Source organism: Crinia signifera, chromosome 2 (assembly GCF_055691185.1).
Source record: "Crinia signifera chromosome 2, ASM5569118v1, whole genome shotgun sequence".
Lineage (NCBI taxonomy): Eukaryota > Metazoa > Chordata > Amphibia > Anura > Myobatrachidae > Crinia > Crinia signifera.
In genome coordinates this window covers 226109860-226130386 of record NC_139218.1, presented here as the reverse complement: position 1 = coordinate 226130386, position 20527 = coordinate 226109860, and the positions used below count along the sequence as shown (strand labels likewise).

General features: G+C 41.6%; 1 protein-coding gene across 3 annotated transcripts in view; it reads right to left on the bottom strand.

Moving 5' to 3' along the window:
• Positions 1 to 7967: 7967 nt before the first annotated feature.
• The window catches only part of SRRM3 (serine/arginine repetitive matrix 3), a 334253-nt gene continuing 321693 nt past the window's right edge, over positions 7968 to 20527 (bottom strand). For all 3 annotated transcript variants that reach the window (XM_083173931.1, XM_083173930.1, XM_083173932.1), the window contains 4 exons: positions 20046 to 20377; positions 19147 to 19368; positions 16129 to 16266; positions 7968 to 11101 (listed from right to left, as the gene is read on the bottom strand). In XM_083173931.1, coding sequence (XP_083030057.1) covers positions 10906 to 11101; positions 16129 to 16266; positions 19147 to 19368; positions 20046 to 20377 — 888 coding nt within the window. In that variant the 3' untranslated portion in view covers positions 7968 to 10905. The remainder of the gene's footprint in view (positions 11102 to 16128; positions 16267 to 19146; positions 19369 to 20045; positions 20378 to 20527) is intronic.

Below are 20527 nucleotides of genomic sequence, written 5' to 3'. Positions count from 1 at the left end.
GTACCTTCCAACTTTGACTGCACTGAAGGAGGGATGCCAGCGCTCGACAAATTTTGACAAACTCCTGCGAGGCCACCCCCCCATTTTTTGCCAGCTGTGGGGTCATGGGCAGAGCCCTAAGAATTGCTGGGCATGCCCCCAGCCCCTCTGTCTACCAGAATAGAAGCTGTGAGCACAGCATCTATTCACTGCTGCTCTGATGAGCAGAGCACGCAGCGTGTAGCAGAGGGCAGGCCCAGTGACAGGGGGGATCAAGGGGGACAGCTGACCCAGGCAGGGCCGGATTTGTGCCTAGGCCCGTGAGGCAACGGCCTCAGGGCGGCACCAATCAAGGGCGCCACTTGCGGGCTGCTATTCCTTTTTTTTTTTTAAAGGCATGCTGCCACTTGCAGTGCCGCTGTGGGTGTGAATGTTGAAGATCTATACCTCTCTAGTACGTTTATTCTATGCTGGGACCCCGACAGTCTCTACAATGGAGCGCTGGGCATCAGGAGAGATGATCGAGGTACTAAGCTCAGCCAGCTGGGGACTCCCGGACTCCCGCCTATCCAATCAGATCAGACCATACCATCTAGCTATCAATGTGGTGACAGGTGTTCCACCCTCACATCTGGGCTGCCATTCTTTTAAATAGCAGCATGGCAGAGCGGGTGACAAGTGGCAAGTGACAAGCGGCGCCAGCGCTGACATGATTCATCATATGTCAGCGGCAGCATCGCTCGTTACCCGCCGCTACCCTCCCGCTCTGCCATGCACACAGTAGTACATCACCGGCGGCGGCTGCCAGGCTGTATCCAATGGTCCCCCTGGCTGCGTCTTCACTTAGTGAGCTGATTTGCTCAAGCTCACTGCCTCCAGCGCCCATTGGCTACTGTATACACACAGCCTATTGGCTGCTGTGTATGCAATGGGCGTGGAGAGCAGCTGAGCTGAGCTCATCCTGTGCTCAGTCAGTGTCTGAGAGACTGACTGAGACACAGTCACAGCAAATAAAGTCAATACTCTCCCGGCCACCTTCCCTCTTCCATTACCCATGCTTTTTTTACTAAAGTTTTTTAAACCATTGAAAGTGTCCGAGTGGCATTCTTATCGCCTGGATGGGGGATTTGGAGTATATGAAAAAGTAAGCAATAATGCAGGTGCATTAAGAGTCATATAATGAAAAATAAATTATAACTTTTTATTATTATTATTGATAAAATGTGTGAAATATTATAAAACAGTAAGTGAAAAAAGGAATGAAAAAAAGTGTAAGTAGCCACTGCCTATATTCAGTATATTAGGGACAATAATATGTGTATAATGTCAAGGTGCCCATACACTGAGCCAATTTGGGCTGATTGCGACAAATCGGGCCATGAAATTAGCCCAAATCGACTCGGCTTGATGTCCCCTCAGGTCCGATGCGCGGACCCAAGCAGGTGGTTGAACTGGCTGGCTGTCCACACACCTGTTCTGGGACCTCCTTCCCATGCAGAGGGGGGCGGCCAAAAATGTTGTGCCTAGGGGCGGCCTGACCCCTAAATTCGCCCCTGGACCCAGGTCCGCCAATCGGAGGGGCCCCCATCATTGGCGGGCTGGGTCGTGAGACATACCCGGCTGCTGCTGCTCCCAAGGATACTCACTGTCAGCACTGTGTGTGTGTGTGTGTGTTTGGGGGGGGGGTTTAAAAGGAACATGCGACAGCCTCCTGTCCTGCTGCTGCTCCTGGAGGTATCCCAGGATTCTCACTGGCCTCAGCAGCACTCAGCCCCTAGCCTCCCCCCTCAGATGCCCGGCATCCCTGCTCAGTAAGTGGGTGGAGCTACACGGGTCCCACCAGGGGTGGGGCTAAATGGGAGGAGCTATGTAGCTGCTGCCTCAGTTCAGAAGTTCCTGCAATTAAATTTGCTAGGGAGGGGACACAGAGGAGAGGCTGATGTAGTTCCAGGCCCACACAGGTAGTGAGACTGCACTCTGCAGATGGTTTAAAGGTAAGAGTGAGCATACCTGCCAACATTGGAGGAGACTGGGACAGGATGCGCGCCGCAGGAGCGTGGCGAATTTTGTGTGCGCAGCCTTACAAAAAGGGGGCATGGTCTATACTAATGGCGCTGCCGCGAGGCCAAGCCCGTTTTTTTGCCACTGTGGGGGCATGCCCAGCAGCTCTGTAGGCTGCTAGCCAGCCCCTCTGCCTGAAAGAATAGATGCTGTGCGCATGCGCACGGCGTCTATTCACGGACTACAGGCGGGGACTCCCAACTGCCCCTGCCGTGGGACACTGCTGATCCCAGACAGAACGCAGGACTGTCCCAAAAAATACCAGGACCGTAATGCAAAAATCTGGATAGTTGGGAGGTATCCAATAAGCACTAAGTGTGTCTGTGGATCTGAGTGCTCAGTCATCACACCAGAGAAAGACTCGGGTAAGTGGCTTAACGTGATCATTGAACATGCATATGTGTCAAGTACTGTATTACATAAACTGCACTTTGGGGCAGACTATAGCTTGTTACAGGCTAATCATCCTTCATGGGCTGGCAACACTTGCTCTAAAATGAAACATCCCACTCTCATCCCACATGTCCCCTGCATCCTGTGATCTCATCTCAGAAATGAAATTGCCTCTGCTTGACTTGTTTATGTGCATGCATATTTTTAAGTGATAGAGGGGAAAGGAGTGTTTTTAAATGTGAGGCGTATTCATGGCCGGTGCTAGGCACCGGAGCGCCCTAGGCGGGGGGCTCCCTGGCATGAGGCAGGGGAGGAGGAGTGTCCACTCACCTCCTGCTGCTGCCGGTGCGGTGGCCGTACTGCTGCTGCCGCCGAGTATCTTCAAGTGGGGCGGGGGGAGGATGTGCAATGTGGCAGCAGCACGGGGGGAGGAAGAGAGTGTCACTCCGGCAGCCGGCTTGTGCTGCTGGATCTGCGGGGAGCTCCGGGGCGCAGGGCTATGGCCAGACTCCGGCTCCTCGCTGTGTTGGACAGCCAGGGGGTGAGCCTGGCTGCGGGCAGGGCTCTCCCTGGACCCCGCCTGGATGGAGGACTGGGTTGCTCAGGCACAGGCTGAGCTTGGAGCGCAGGCTGGCCAAGCACAGGCAGAGCTGGGAGCGGAGGCTGGCCGGCACAGGCTGCGGTTGTCCCCTTGCTGCTGCCGACGAGTATCTCCACAGGGGGCGGGGGGAGGATGTGCGATGCGGCGGCAGCACGGGGGGAGGAGGAGTGTGTCCATTCACCTCCTGCTGCCGGTGGCCGTGGTGCTGTCACTCCACGATGCGGCGGGCAAGGACGACACCTGGTCCAACTTCCGCCCTCCAGTGGCCGGCGCCCTAGGCAAATGCCTAAAGCTGCCTAGTGGTGGCGCCGGCCCTGGGCGTATTTAGTGAAAAAACCGTGTGTGTGCATATTCTAACATGTAACAGGTTAGGGCCTGCTCTGACTGTATATCAAAATGCTGTAGGTTTACTTTGTATTTTTCAGGCATTGTTTTTTTTCTTATTCAGGTCATTAAACTATAATGAAAAGACAAATTATTATAGATTTGTGTCTGTACGAGGTAGCACGCTGATCACTTATTGTGAGATGAATGTGTGAGGATTTATTTCTTCCCTTTTTTCTGTGGAATAAAGACAGAGCCTGTAACAGTGGGTCTAAAGCCCCGTACACACAGGGGAGATATATTGCTAGCAATATATGGCTGAACAATATATTGCTCAGTTTCTCCTTTTCATCAGCGACCAGAGATGGTCGCTGATGAAAGGGAATTAGCTGGTCGCAGGAGCAAACGGTACTCTTTACCTAGAACGGCGCCCATCGCGACCATCGCAACCATCGAATGCACTAAAAAACGGGTGCGATGCGATGCCCGCGATTTCCCATAGGGATCAATGTTAAAAGTCAGATTGGACGCGATTTTAGTGTTAAATGCCTCAATGCCCGCGATTTTTCCATAGGAAACAATGTTAAATGGGCCACAGAGCCCTAATAGTCCCCCTGAAGTCTGAAATGGCCCCCACAATTTTTAACGGCACCCCACGATCAACGTCAACCCGAAGCGTGGCGAGCGCAGCGAGCCCGCGAGGGTCGGCGGTACGCGTCCTCAGACCTTTTCATACCCCCACTATACACGTCGGCGTGGAGTTGAGAATAGAATAGTGTGGCGAGCGCAGCGAGCCACCGAGCCCGAAGCGTGGCGAGCGCAGCGAGCCCCGCGAGGGGACGCGGATACCTTCACAGGTAAACGCGTCCCCTCGCGGGCTTCACAGGTGTCTGCCTCGCCACGGACACCTGTGAAGCCCGCGTGGGGACGCGTATAACTGTGAAGGTATCCGCGTCCCCTCGCGGGGCTCGCTGCGCTCGCCACGCTTCGGGCTCGGTGGCTCGCTGCGCTCGCCACACTATTCTATTCTCAACTCCACGCCGACGTGGATAGTGGGGGTATGAAAAGGTCGGAGGACGCGTACCGCCGCCCCTCGCGGGCTCGCTGCGCTCGCCATGCTTCGGGTTCACGTTGATCGTGGGGTGGCGTTAAAAATTGTGGGGGCCATTTAAGACTTCAGGGGGACTAATAGGGCTCTGTGGCCCATTTAACATTGTTTCCTATGGAAAAATCGCGGGCATTGAGTAATTTAACACTAAAATCACGTCCAATCTGACTTTTAACATTGATCCCTATGGGAAAATCGCGGGCATCGCGTCGCACCCGTTTTTAATGTACCCGCGATGCCCGCGATTTTTTACCCCCGACGCCCGCGATGCTAATCGCCGGCGCAGTTCTAGGTAAAGAGTACCGAGCAAACTCCTGCGACCAGCGATTAGAATGGGGCTAAAACGGGAGTGCGCACCTGGTGATTTATCGCTGGTGCGCACTCCAATCACTGGCAATATGGTCGCCTGCGACCATATTTCCAGCGATTTCAGCCCCTATCGCAGCCGTGTGTACACAGCATTACTCAGATGTGGTTGTAGGTGCCATTGCTGTTGCTTACATGGAAGACGCAGCAAAGCACTAGTATGGTAACGAAGCAGGAGCCATCTGATATACTGTAAGTAGACATATCCTGCATTATTTGGTGACCTGAGGATGCAGCATCGGATCACCTGCGACACCATTGGCTGGCTGCGTGATCCATGGGTCACGGAAACCTACTAAATATTTTCGCAACAAAATGGTGATTTCTCATTTTTCCCCAAATAGTACATTTAATAGGGTGTGTAACGGCCCGTTTTTCGCATTTTTGTTGGCGATAATTCGCACTTTCTAAAAGTGCGCAAAAAAACGTATTTAATTTGCTTCCAGATGTTTTCGCACAGAAAAGTATACAAAACGCATATTTAATGGAATGCGCAAACTGAAATCGCACTTTTGAGGTGTCTATAAATCACACTTTTTTCAGACCAGGGTCTGATGTGCGAATTGGTCAGAGACATGCACAAATCATTGTGATCTGTCCATGTTTCTGGTGTTAAAATAGAGTTTAAAAAAAATTGCAAAAAAAACGGCGTGAGGTCCCCCCTCCTGAGCATAACCAGCCCCGGGCTCAAAGAGCCGGTCCTGGTTTCATAAAATCATGGGGCAAAACAAATAGGGTTCCCCTGGATTTTATAAAACCAGCACCAGGCTCAAGGGCCGGTCCTGGTTCCCAAAATACGGGGGACAAAATGACTAGGGGTCCCCCGTATTTCAAGAACCAGCACCGGGCCCAACCTGCCAGCAGGGTAATGCCACAGCCGGGGGGAGACTTTTTATAGAAGTCCCACCGGCCAAAACATTCATCCCCCTGACTGGTCAGCATGGGCAGGGGTCCTGGGGGAGAGGGGACCCCCCCCCCCCCGGCTGTGGCATTACCCTGCTGTCTGGTTGGGCCCGGTGCTGGTTCTTGAAATATGGGGGACCCCTAGTCATTTTGTCCCCCGTATTTTGGGAACCAGGACCGGCTCTTGAGCCTGGTGCTGGTTTTATAAAATCCAGGGGAACCCTATTTGTTTTGCCCTGTGATTTTATGAAACCAGGACCGGCTCTTTGAGCCCGGGGCTGGTTATGCTCAGGAGGGAGGACCCCACGCCGGTTTTTTTAACGTTTTGTTTTTTTACCAAAAATCGCAAGTTTTGAAAGTTCCATGACTTAAAATCGCCACAAATCGCACCATATCGCAATTTCCCCCTGCTAATTAGCATTTCATTAAATATGCGGATTACAAGGGAAAACTGCGAAAAAAAGTGCGATTTGCGGCGATATGGTGCGATTTTAAAAAGTGCGAAAAACTCTCATTCCATTAAATGTCACCCTTGGAGTAACAGTGGAGTACCGTTCCGCCGCACTATATATATATATATATATATATATATATATATATATATATATATATATACATATGCAGGCTGGTACCTGTCAATAATCAATCAAAGTGTCCATCATTTGCTACCAGAAATGTTGATCAGTAAAAGTTGCAGAGGTGTTACGCACTGTATACAACTATATAGAGTGTATATTGAAAAAATATCAGCGGTACATAGTAAAACACATCAGAATTATGCAGATTGATGCCCAACACAAAATGTCTGTCAAGATAAAAAGTGTCACCCCAGGTAAAGGATTTCAATACCAGTCCTCTTAAATACTGTATCATACAATTAACCCAAGAGCTACATTTCATTCAGTGTTACATCCTCTTTTATAATAATACACATATTTCTCAGTAATGTCATTCCCGGGACTCGAACCTTACACCTCAATCATTGAGCAGATCTACTCTATGTAGTGGGTGGCTGCAAGGCATTGGATATGTCGCTCTTTCATACATCTACCCCTCAATACTGTAGATCTTTCAGCTGCAATGGCTTAAAATTAGAGATGTGCAGGCTTTGATTTACTCTGAACGTAGGACAGTGATAGGGAGGTCCATTTCATGTTGAGAGGGGAGTGCATAGGTGTACAGAGAAATGCAGGGGAGTTTCCAGTTGCCTGGAAACCACATTGTCCTGCCTCCTTAACCTTTGCAGTGCCAACATTGCTGTGAGAGATCCTTAAAACATCCTCTAAAAAATGGCATCATCTCTCACTGCATCTGTTATTTTAGTATAAATAAATACAAATTCAGCCAAGTAAATTAATTGAAGTTTAGTTAAATATTGCACCCAAAAAAAGAACAGTCGATGTGAGCGAAGATGGCATTTTTAGCACAGATTTTGAGGATCTCTAACAGCTTCACCCTTTGTATTCTTCCTTTATACCATCTCATATCCTTCTTTGTTACATCCTTTCTAATATTTCTAGCCCTTCTACCTAATGATATTTTCTTTTATTTTTATTTGCTACTATTTAATTTTATTTATGTTGAGTTTTATATTTATTTTCAATATTATGATGTAAATAACATTTGCACCACTTTTCAGTGCACATGTTACATTTGCCCGACCTGTAGAACAGCATGGTTTTGTCCATTAGAAAAAAAATGTACTTTGCTATCCAGTCTGAATTAGGCCCTACATCCGGCCCACTGTCCGTCTTTTTTTTTAGTTCCAGAACAACTCAAAAATTGTTTATTGCATGCTGTCATATTTCTGTGATACTGGGCAGAATTTAATGCCGCCTGAGTTCAGCGGCGGTGCAAGATGTCCGCCAAACTCAGACGTTTTTTTAAAGGGAAATAAACTTACAGTACAAGGCATGGTTTTGCCTTGTAAGTTATTTCCCCTTTAAAAAAACATCAGAGTTTGGCGGACATGTTGCACTGCTGCTGAACTCAGGTGGCATTAAATTCCGCCCAATATGTCCACTGACAATTGTCATTGATTGCAACTGATAACTGTTTTTGAGTCTCCTTCAATCATCAGAAGTAATCACACCTCCCTGGCTAGGTGTATTTTGGGAATATCTGTCCATGCTTGGAAGAACTAGATGGTCTTCTTAAATCTAAGGTGAGATGCAGAATATGCCCCTTCCTTGATGCATTTTATTTTGAAAAAAAGAAAACAAAAGCCATAGCTGTTAAAACATAGAGGAGTTTATGGAAAATGTCAATATCACATCACATTTAGACCTTTCGGGACTTTATGACAGTTACCAAATACAAGATTAGAGATAGACTTCAAATAATTTAAACTATACATTTTGTATAAGAAATAACCATTGGTGGCCATTTGTTTTATGTTGGTTTTAACTGTGCATTAACAATGCGATAAAAATGCAAGATATACAAATATGAGACTAATAATTTCCATTACTTACATATTCTGTGAAGTAGTCATCAGTTTACATACGTTACATTTCCTATTATACAGAAATGTATTGTAGTCAGGATACTGCAAGAGTCAACTAAATATGATCAACTAGAAGCATAACCCTCACTCGAAGGACATTTCTCATGTGATATTCGCAAATAATTTATGAGTATAAAAAGGAAAACTGGTATTGGTCAACAGGAGACAACTTGTACAATAAATTTGCCATCTCTGAGAAACTATACAACATATATATTATTTGAATACAACATAAATAAACATAAGTCTTTTGTCCGGTTAAATACGGTTCTGCAATGTAGCTTCTATTTGTGATGAAAATATCTTGAGTTGCAGCCATGTTGCTTCCTCTATAATCACAGGCTTCCGTGATGTGGCACATGGACTGAACTGTGCATATATCCCAAATTTACAAGATAAGCAGCATTCCTGATCTATCCATTGGTACAGAAATATACTGAACAGATTATTTGTTCGTTGAGGCTTCAAACCAATAACTTGTAGTAGAACGTGAAGCAGATAAATACTACGAGGAAGAAAAATGTAACACAATGTTTTGGAGCCATGGTCTTAACATTCTTAAATCATCCTTGGTAAATAAAAAAAAGTTTATCTTTAATCTTTTAACAGATTGATCTTATCATGTCTGTGATTTCTGTTTCAGTTGATAGCTGAAAATCAACAGTCTTAAGCTAGAAATCAACAGTTGTTCTTGATGCCAGTAAACGTAAAATGATGTCCTCAAAACAAATAAATCAGACTATTAAATAAATAAATAAATAAATAATTAATTAAATAAATAAAATATACTCTAAAAAAATTGCAAACCACCATTTTACAAATGGTTAAATAGCTTAAAATGGTGGCTGTCATGTATAGCGTGCTTTGATTCGGGTAATAATTAAACAATGTTTTTCTTTGTAAACTTAGAGTATAGTAAAGGTAATCCCTACTAAATGCTGAAACTCATGTTATTAAACTGAAGATTTGTGCTCATGAATAGTATTGACTTGCATTCAGTAATCAAGTGATCTTCTTAAGATTTAGAAGAGAGTTTTGCTTTTGTGTTTACCTTGTTTATGTGTGACCACAGCTAGTGGAACATGATTGCATGGTAAGACTGGGGGATGAAATATAAGTTTGAATTTCTGTTGGTAAAGGTTTTTGTTGCTGATGTATCACTGTCTTTTGTTGTATAGTACAAAAACATTATATTTTAATTAAAATAATGACATCTTTGTACAGTTTGTATGTCTGGATGAAACGTTCAAATTTTTTAAATGACTTAATTTTCCCAAAGACTTCTCCCGCTATTTTCTGAATTAGAACGTGTCAACTAGTCTTTTTCAATGCTTAGTTAAAATAAACTGTCAAATTTATATAAGAAACATAGATGGAAATAATATAGTGCTAAAATATTTATCGTACAGTACTTTAGTAGGCCGCATATATACTCTAAGGTGATGCTGTAAGGGCAGTACATAACAAAACCTATTTATGTCACAGAATGGTGGCTATGGACATTTTTAGTAAATTTTGGGGCCACAGAACATTCAAATTGAGTTATGCCAGCTAATGGGCATCTAAGTACAGTATGTTGTAGTAAGAATGCTGAGGGAGAAATGGTATAAAGTAATAGTAATAATAATATTAATACTAATAAATATTATTAGGCCACCAGTTATCACAGGCTGTAAAAATTGGTATGTGTCCACATATAATAATAATAATAATAATAAATAATACAATTTAGTCACTGACATCTAAAAATCGATGTACTGTTGTTGACAACACCTGGCATAGTGGGGCATACGCTCCCACTACACAATCTCTTCAAAAGAACAGGGGGTGACATGCACCCACTGCCACCATTGACTCCTATGGGAGATGGTAGCAATTGAATGCAACATCATGCCGTGCTGTGTTCGCAATGTAGTCCCGCTACAGAACGCTGCTATATGCAGCAAAGCTGAAGCAGGACACATCTTTATCACCAGTTTTGCAGAAAATGACTTGCATATTACACAGTCCTCACATGTTGGACTAGTTATTTTTCCCACTTTTTTTTTTACACACAAAAAAAAAAAGATATATTTTTTAAAGGAGCTTTGGTGTCCTATTATAAGGTGACTGTTGCTTCCCAACTATTCCATCTACTGATTATATGTCTGTCACAAACCTGATATTGTTAGAATACTGCACAATCACATCTTAAATATTGATTACAGTATGTCATCTGTATGGTCAGGCAAGTACCTCTGTTGCTTCGTCTAGTACATGAGAGGACTCCTTTGTAAGGATGCCTGTGGTATCTGTGCTTAGTGGCAAAGGGAAAAACTCTTACTGTAGACAGAATATTTAACTGAAGATGTGACTTCTTACTGTACTGTTCACGTTTTGTGATTTTCTTGTTTGATCTTTTAAGTAAAGGTACTGTAGATTTACATCGGCATAAATGTATGGATGCTAAAGATAGTGAGTCCTTCATTTTATTCTATTCATGTAAATATATATATATATATATATATATATATATATATATATATATATATATATATATATATATATATATATATATATATATAGATTACAGATTTTAACCCTGTCAGTTTTCTTGGGCTAACACACAATCTACTTTAGGAAGCAAGTGCGATTAGTAGGAGAGTTGTTTTGATGTACGTAGGCTTAGAATCCAGCACTCTCAGAGCTGCTCCTGTAGCTAGGACTCCGACTATGGCTGGGAGATCGGCTCCGAGACCGGCTATGACTGTAGCTGCTGTAGCTATCGTAACTCCTACTTCGACTGCGACTGTGGGAGTAGCTGCTCAAGGAGCTGGAAGACGGACTAGGACGATAGTAAGGAATTGGGCGCTTCCGGGCACTGAAAGTTAAGGACAACAAATGATAATTAGATCACAATACAAAATAACTTAAGACAAATAACTATTTAACTACCAGTCTGAATATTGGTTAAGACTGATAGATAAGAAAAGAAAGTTAGTTTAGAAACAGACATATGTTAAATTTGAACAAACAAGTGTTATATTTTATTATGATTTTTAATTTCAACAGTACTTAGATTGTTAAAAAGAACTGCATAGTGGTTATGGGTGCAAATATTACCCAATAACAACTATTTTCAAACTACAAGCCCTAGTATGCCTGGCTGAGCATCTTGGGAATAGTAGTTTAATAATAGCTGGAGACTGATTTTCAAAGCTTGCGATAGAACATTCAGGTGAACTCAAGTGGTCACTAAGGTGTAATATATAAAATCTTAGATTGTGCTTTGTTTTTCCCAAATTATCCACACCTCAGACAGACTCTGGAAATGTAGAAACAAGTGGTTAGTTAGTTGACAATTGAACCTAAAAGCTAGAATAAGTTAGTGTCAAACAAAAAGAGATTGCACTCCAGCTCTTCAAAATGTATAAAAGCAAGACATTTCCAATGGGTGATGTGATGAGGTGCGGGTTTCATAGAAAGTCTCCATCCAGACTTCCAAAGAAGTATATAGTATACAGTACGCAAAGCAAATGTTCGGTCTTGTAACTGTACTCCTATTCAATGTTACAGTAATGGTGGGTGTCAGGATTAGCATACTGAATGACAGCCACTCAACAGTGCTACTATCCTGTACAAAATGAGCAAATTTAGTAAAAAATATATATTTTTATCTGAATTTCAACATAATAAAAAATGAAAAAGGTGCTTAATATGCACAGAAGATATACAGAAGGGGAAAGCAGTGTGGTCACATTAGTATGTTATTCCACACCTCAGAGTGACAGTGATGCAAATAGCAGCTATCAACGCTAAAGCTATTTGTACTGTTTATGTGACAGAGACCAGTCATCCAAAAATGACAAGATGGAATAAAATGGCATGTCTACTTTCAGCACCTTTTTGACTTTATGCACTTTGGCACCTGTTTTTTTTTTTATTATTTATATGAGTGCTTGAGATAAACTGATTTCTCAAGCACCATCAAATCATCTAAGACAGTATAATCTTTTATGTTTTACCATTTATATACTGTATATCTACATTATATATATATATATATATATATATATATATATATAAAAACAACATGGTTTGCATGCAGTAATATGAGTGGAATGCAATAGCTTTTTGCCTTTAAACAAGTGTCGCAGAGTGGTTAGAGCTGTGCAGCACATATATAGTAGAGCATAAAGTAGAGCAGAGAGTATTAAAAGATAAACGCCGACAGAATAAGATCCCAATCTGAAACAGACTATAGGATAACACAGACTTTCTGTGAGCAGTTAGTATGTTTGATATAAGGCTGAATCTCTCATTAAACCTGACATCAAAAGAGATGGTGGAACGTCATCTGGAAAAGGGCGGAGTGACAAGGTTACCATAGTAACCGAGCATACTTGCTTTAATGCACATCACTGGAAGCAGGTCTTCGCAAGGAACCTTAACATGGGATGGAATAGCATAAATTTACATGATAAATATAAAGATCTGTGTTCAATAAAACATATTTCATAATTTAGAAGCTGAAATAATGTTGGAAATTTAATAGGATGACAGATTCTAAAAGTGAGAGATTTGGTAAGAAATCTCCAGTTGGTTTTTAAATTGGCAATAATTTACACTTCAAAACCAGTTTGATTTTGCAGTGTAATTGATTGCCGCTTTAAAAAAAACTTGATATATCTTACCAAATCTCTGACTTTCTGAATCTCTCATCCTATTAAATTCCACCCAATATGTCTCAAATGCAACTCAACTAAACTTTCCCAGCAAGGTAAACATACTGTATATGAATGGGCCTATATGGATATACAGATAGGTGCTCATTAACTATACTTCTGGCTGGACTTAATTAGAGCAACTTTGAGTAATATTAAATTGTAACATTAAATCATAATGTGATAAGATATCACAACACATTATAAGGTATCACAAGCTAGTATAGCTGCAATATCTTGCACTGCAAGTTGGAATTGAGCAGCTGGAATTAAGTATCAAGCATTGTGTCCATTGCTGATATAATAAATCCACACACTGTAGTAACTAAGTAGTAAATATAATACAGGTTGAATATCCCCTATCCGAAATGCTCGGGACCACGAGCATTCCGGATAGGGGAATTTTTCGGTTTTTGGAATATATTTTTGTAGCCATACTTACCTGTCCCCTGATGGTGTCTGGTGGTCCCTCGGCGTCCGCGCAGTCCCCGGGCGTCCACAGCAGGCCTCCGGCATCTTCTCCTGGTCTCCAGCGGTCCCAGGAATGCATTGCGCGAGTGTGCGCGCACCGGTGACGTCACCGGCACGCGCGCACACTCGCGCAATGCATTCCTGGGACCGCTGGAGACCCTGGAGAAGATGCCGGAGGCCTGCTGTGGACGCCCGGGGACCTGGTAAGTATGAAAAGAGGGTTAGGGGGTTAAAAAAAAAAATTCGAATGATTCCAAAAACCACGGTTTTTGGAATAATTCGGATAAGGGATGTCCGGATACCGGATACTCAACCTGTATTAGCAACTATTATGTTTGTTTAAACACTCCTTTGTATAAAAAATTTAAGTTGAAACTTACAGTAGATCTTTCATCCAATTTAAACAAATGGGATCAGGTGTCTCATTTCTATGGGCATAATATTAGATGGATAAAGTTGCAGTGGGCTCCTTAGCTATGCTATTTGATAACCATAAACATAAATGTATATATTTATATTGGGAAAAAGGGGGTGTGTGTACCAGCGCGGGTATATATTTATATGTATTATGAATTCATTGGATGTCCATGATTTATCTGCTATGCTGGATGGGCTGAAATTTTTTTATTTTGATGAACTTACACTCATTTGTGCTATTATTGTATACAACAAAAATTTGACGTTTCCAAGTCAATAGAACAATTAAAAGAGTACAGTATGTCATTTAGAAATAAAGAAAAAGGGGTGGGAAAATCCTAATATTTATTTTAAATATTTCCCTACCCCATCATATGATGAAAATGTTTGCTTTATTGTACCTGTTTGCCATTATTTAAAAAAAAAAAAGTGCTATGCAACCTGTAGTTGGGCATCAATATCTATTGTTTTAAAATTTTAAAAATAACCAAGACGCCATATAAATTAAGTAATACAAATAATATCACAGCCTCACTAATGATAATGAGTTTGAGCCAGAGGGGCTAATTTGCAACCAGCCATCCGAAGAGTCCAATTAATGTTTCCGATTGTCATCATCAGCATCAATGTGTATTGTTGCACCAGAACCTGCAATTCTAAGATAAATATCATCTGACACATTGATGTCCATATTTACAAGAGTTGAAATTACTGTATTTGGGTTTCGTTTGCCCGCCCTTTCGGTCTCTATATGAATAAGATATTGTAAGTGTTAGATGCGCCAATATTTTTTATGAATATTTTATAAAACTACGTATAATATAAGGCGTATTTTAACAAGTATTTACAATTCTGCACAAGCCTATCATTAAGCTTATATTGTGGTAATGCTCTTATTTAGAAGTGACTTCGAAACATTGGCAATGCATATCAACATAACTATAACCTAAAGATGACCATATACGGAGCGTTTTTCGGGTGCACATCCCATTGCACAGTTCAAAAAGTACGTGCTAATCAGACTTTTTGAACTAGGTCCCGATCGCATCGCGCGCAAATCACATGCAATTTGCGTGGGATGCGATGCAATCTAGACCAAAATGTATGCAATGTTTGCAAGATGTATGGGCAACTTAAGAAATGCATCCCTTCGACATCTGAGCACTGGAAGAAATTGTATTGATTTAATGCTTTTTCTGCTTTTTATGTCTGGACAAAAGAGGACAATTACAACTCACTCTGCCTGCTATTAATTGCTAAGTAGAGAAGAGGCTCTGAAATGGAATCATTCATAAAAATAGGTGTATTGAGAAACCACTTGTAAACAAGTGAACAGTGGAGGAAAATCAGTTACAATACAATATTTTGACTTTTATTATCAGAGCACCTACAGTAGTTTCAGCAGTGAAGTTTAAGAAATAATGCTAAAACACTTTAGAAAACATGGTTAGATGCGTAGAACATTTTGTTGTGGAAAACATGTTATACTGTATGCTAGTCCCATGGTTTATTTATTTGGGGTCCTGCCCAACCTAACATGTCACATATAAGCTAGTAACACAGCCCATAATAGTTCAACTGCAGCCACATCTTTATTTGGAGACAAAAAAGTGTATTATACAGATGTGTCCACGTACATCTAGGCTCCTTGCTTTTAAAAGCCAATCTAGTCACGCAATGCGGTGGCGTGAATTGTTAGTGCCATGCATCCTTCTGGGTGAACTTTTCTGTTAACATTCATCTTATTCACACAGCAGTATGAATATAACGCACAAGCAGCTTCTTTTGATTAAAATTATATGCCACATGTCTATATTCTACATGTGTGACTACGGCTGTATCTATATCCAAAATGTTATGCTACAGGGTTTTACCTAGAAAATGTAGTTTGGTATGCAGATACAGCCGTGGCCTCACACAGAATATAGGTATGCTGCATATCATTTTAATCATCATATGATGCTCATGTGTCCAATTCACATCACTTAGCGGACAAGCTGTATTTTAACAGTAAAAAGTTGCAGAGAAAAACACCCGGCGCTACTGAGTCACACAGTGCTCGCACGCTATGTGTTGAGCAACTATGTAGTGGCACGAAGGATAGATTTATGTGGACACATTGGTAGCTTACACCAACTGCATAAATATATCATAAATATAGTCATAGGAACAGAGATAAATACTTCCTTCATTTGTAAGTATCCAAGCTGTTCTTGATAATCACAAGGACAGAAATACAATACAATACATGCAATTTTATTTGTCATTTTAGAAAAACATAATAGAAATAAATAACCTTGTAATTCTTCTTGGTTCCATGAAGCTAGGAGAATCCCTCCTTCTCTTCCGAATAGGAGAGTAACTTCTGGAGCGACGCCGAGGCCTTGCTGCCTCTGTATCATTATGTCGTGCTCGGGCCTCACCATCTTTCTCCCTATCAGAAGTAAAAATACATATGTTTTAAATGGACATCTTTCTTCATGTAGATAGGTTAGACCTGGGGTAGCCAACTCCAGTCCTCGAGAGCTACCAACAGTTAATGTTTTCCAGATCTCCTCACAGAATCACAGGTGAAGCAATTACAGTAGCTCCACCTGTGGATCGTTTAAAATGTTAGTGAGTAATGAGTGCACCTTTGCAGCAGCTAAGTTGTCTGTAAAATGTGAACTGTTGGTAGCTCTCGAGGACTGGAGTTGGCTATCACTGGGTTAGACAAATAAATGAAAATACAAAAATGCTTGTCTTGTCTCTGTCTGCTAGTGAAAGAAACACTGCATAATTTTAATAAACTCATATATATATATAATGACACTCTCCCAAATAGGGTTGACTGACCCTGGTGCCCTCAGCGAGGAATTTAGTAGATGCAAAGAAACTGCGGCACTCAGGGGAACTTTTTCAATAAATATATTGTGGAAAAATACAACCAACGTTTCGGGGTCTATTCTCCGCTTTGTCAAGGTGAAGTAGTGATATATAAAATCAATAGTATGGCCTTGGTACAGATAATTTTTCTACATAGTTGAAGCATTTGTTCTAACAGTACACAAAGGCATCTCTTTAGGCATATAAGAAATTCACCACCAGTGGCAAATCACCTTCCACAGGTACTTCTTCAAAGGTCCAAAGAGATGGAAATCTCTCAGTGCTAGGTCAGGACTATGATAAACGGCCAGATGACTGATATGAGGAACAGTCTTATGGCTCTGATGGGAAGCAGTGCTCTGCCTGCTCTGGCTTGTTGGGAAATTAGAATGAAAAAGAAAACATTACACAGGAGAGGTCTTGTTACCTCACTTATGAAATCAACCTTGAGTTCATAAACCCATAATTAATCCATTGACAATTTCTAAACCTCATCCTAACATACACAGTACGCTTTTTATTTCCAGCCTACAACTTAGGCCCTCATCTTTACCTTACAAGCCCTGTTTATGGTTCAGACCCTCCTACCCGAATAGATCATCCATTTTTCTTAGCTCTTATGATTCAGGGAACAACTTAACCCCCTATATGGGGCCTGATCTTGTTTAAACTCTATCACCATCTTGGATATTTTGTTGTAGAGCTTTAAGAAAACAGGTTCCACTGCCAGAGACGTCAAACAGGTGTAAAAAGTACGATGCGCATTGTTTTCCGGAAGTTTTAAAAAGAGTTGTCTTAATTGCTTTTTTTTTTCTTTATAAATACAGCACTGATTTCTATAACAAGTGTTGTAGTGCTGAGTTTTCCAGTGATAATGCAAAAAAACTAAATGAATAAAAGTAATAAACAAATAAAATGTTAAAAATACATTTTGAATGCTGTGGTGTGGTGTGGTTACCCAGCAATAAACAAATAAAATGCTAAAATGAATTTTGAGTGCTGTGGTGTGGTTTGGTTATCCAGCAAAAGTGTTCACCAACACCTGTATGTAAAGGTGCGTACACACAGGGGCGATTTTGTGCAAAATCGCAGGAAATATGGTCGCTGAGCGACCATATTGCCCGCAATGGGAGTGTGCACCGGCGATATATCGCGGGTGCACGCTCCCATTTTTGCCCCTGTGGTGATCGCTGGTCGCAGGAACATGCTCCTGCGACCAGCTGATTACCACTGTCGGGCTCCCCCCGGCAGTTTCTTTTTCATCAGCGACCATCTCTGGTCGCTGATGTAAAGTAGAAACTGAGCAATATATTGCTCAGCCATATATTGCTCAGCCATATATGGCTGAGCAATATATCTCCCTCGTGTGTACACAGCATTAGACTGATGATGCTATGAGAGGGATATGTACATTGTGGAGTTCCCCAAACATACATTAAATTGAAATTACAAACAGGGAAATAGACAGAACTTTATATATCGCAACATATTAAAGAGCCCCTCTCTCAGTGCTTCTAGGGAGGTACCTATCTGCAACAATTGTTCTAGTTCATTTTCTGCACCATAGCAGTGCCTTAGTTATAGTTTTATGAACCATTGTTTTTCTTTAGTAACATTCTATGGCTGCCAGCACATATTATGCCACCCAGTAACATTATAACATACAGTGTTCCCAGTTAATATTATGCCACAGTATCTTGCCTCCACTTCATATTGTGCCACATTATAGTTCCTCCACTTCATATTCTGCCACATTACAGAGCCCTTGCTCTAAAGTGGTTAATATCGGGATATCACCTGTGACCAACTGACAATATCAACCTGCATTGCAGAGAGCTAGTGGATGGCTTATGGAACTTGTCGTGCCTTATCTACATTATCTTGGGACCTACACATTTTGGGAAACCTCTTTAAAACTTTGTGAACCCCTCTTTTCACCTTAGTAGTAATTATTTTATTTTTCTATACCACCTGCTCCTGGAAAGCATCTTTATGCTGGGCTGTCTGTATAATCAATTAAGCAACATAATTTATTTTATTCTTGTACCTGTACTGTGCAATAGAAAACGCAACATAATGTGTATTTAATGAATGTATGTGAATTTAATTGGCTTTAAATAAAAACTTTCATATATCTGCTTATTTGGTTATGTATGAAAATATCTGAACAGTACTAGATAAGTTATATATTAAAAATGATATGCATCTGAGACATATGGAAATGTCTTTGTATATTACAATTACTTTATTTTATATTAAAAAATGTAATACCATTATACACAAATGACTTTGACTTTTTAGGATTCAATAATGATCATGTTACCTGTAAGATGTGCTTTTTAATTATTTTCAGTAATAGAAAAAAAACATAACTATAATCGTAAATTGTTAATCTAAATCAACTGACACGATTTAACTAGATATTAATTGCAGCTGGTAAAGTCTTTACCTGTTTAAATTCTTCTTCTGAGAGACCGATCTAGACCTACTTCTTGCCGACCTCTTGTCACGTGATCTGGATCGGGATCGCGAGTGACTGGTACTCCAGGAGCTGCCTCTGTTTCCTGTGCTGCGTGTTGGACTCTTTTTCCTCTCTAAATTTTGTCGAGCATGCTTCACAGATGACTCAGAACAGCTATTTTGTCTACCACGGTGGTGCTTGACTTTTTGCCTATGTTATACAAGATTCTGATTACTTTCATCCATGATGTTTTATAACAGACATAGGGGGGGTATTCAATCCTGGATCACGGCTGTCCATCCCTCCCGACAGCCGTGATCCAGGCCCGTTTACGTTTTGTGCAACAGCAAATCGGCAAGCGGGATTCAATGTCCCACTTGCTGATCTGCGAAAAGTGGGCGGGTCCGCGTAAACGGCCATGGATTGTCCATCTGCGGCCAGAATCGCGACAATCCATGGCTGTTAACGGCAGAACGGGCCCGACAACTTCTGAAGTTGGGCTCGTTCTGCCGTAATCCCTCTTCAATGCTGTCGGTAAAGACAGTATTGAATAGGGAACCACCGCTATTTCCCCCATTGGGAATAGTGGCAGAACATTGAATACCCCCATAGATTAAACTTTTCAGAAACAAAAATTAAGGCTAAACGTATTTTACTCAAGCATCGGAATATTAAAGAAATTATAGTTAGGCAACAATGGTGAAAAACTGCCTAATCTTCGACTGCCATCTGAACTTTTTGTTAAAGGGGCAATCATTTACAAGGCAAAATTTACAAAGCCCATTTAAAAAAAGTCCAAATTCAGTCAGCATGCAGCATGTTCTTTGAACTTGGACTTTGTTACATTCTGCCCATCATGTGAATATCATGCCATGATGATATCTAACCTTTTAGTTGAAGCAGCATGGGTCTTCTCTTGTCCTGCGGTTTGTGAAAATACTGATCCTTCAGAATCACTGCTGTAGCCTGTACGGCTTCCTGAGTTCACAGAAGACTCCTTCTGAATCCTGTTTCGAACCCTAGAACGTCTATGGTGTCTCTCTGATGATTGTGATCTGGAGTGACGTCGATGCTTATCATCTGATGAACATCGGCCACCCTTACTTGATGAAACAGATCTTGGACTCCTAACATCATTGCGGTTATTACCCTTGTGACGGTTAGGAGATGTCTCCGGTTTTGTATGTGTCTTTGAAGATGGTGATATCGAATTGAGTCGCTGTAGAGGAAAAGAAAGTAGAAATCGGGGGAAAGAGAAAAGATGAAGAGGTGCTTTAGCATGACATATTCTTTAATTAGCCATAAATGTCAACTCACAGTTGCATACAGCACGTTAACACAAAGATTCTACACTGAGACTATTCCTTTC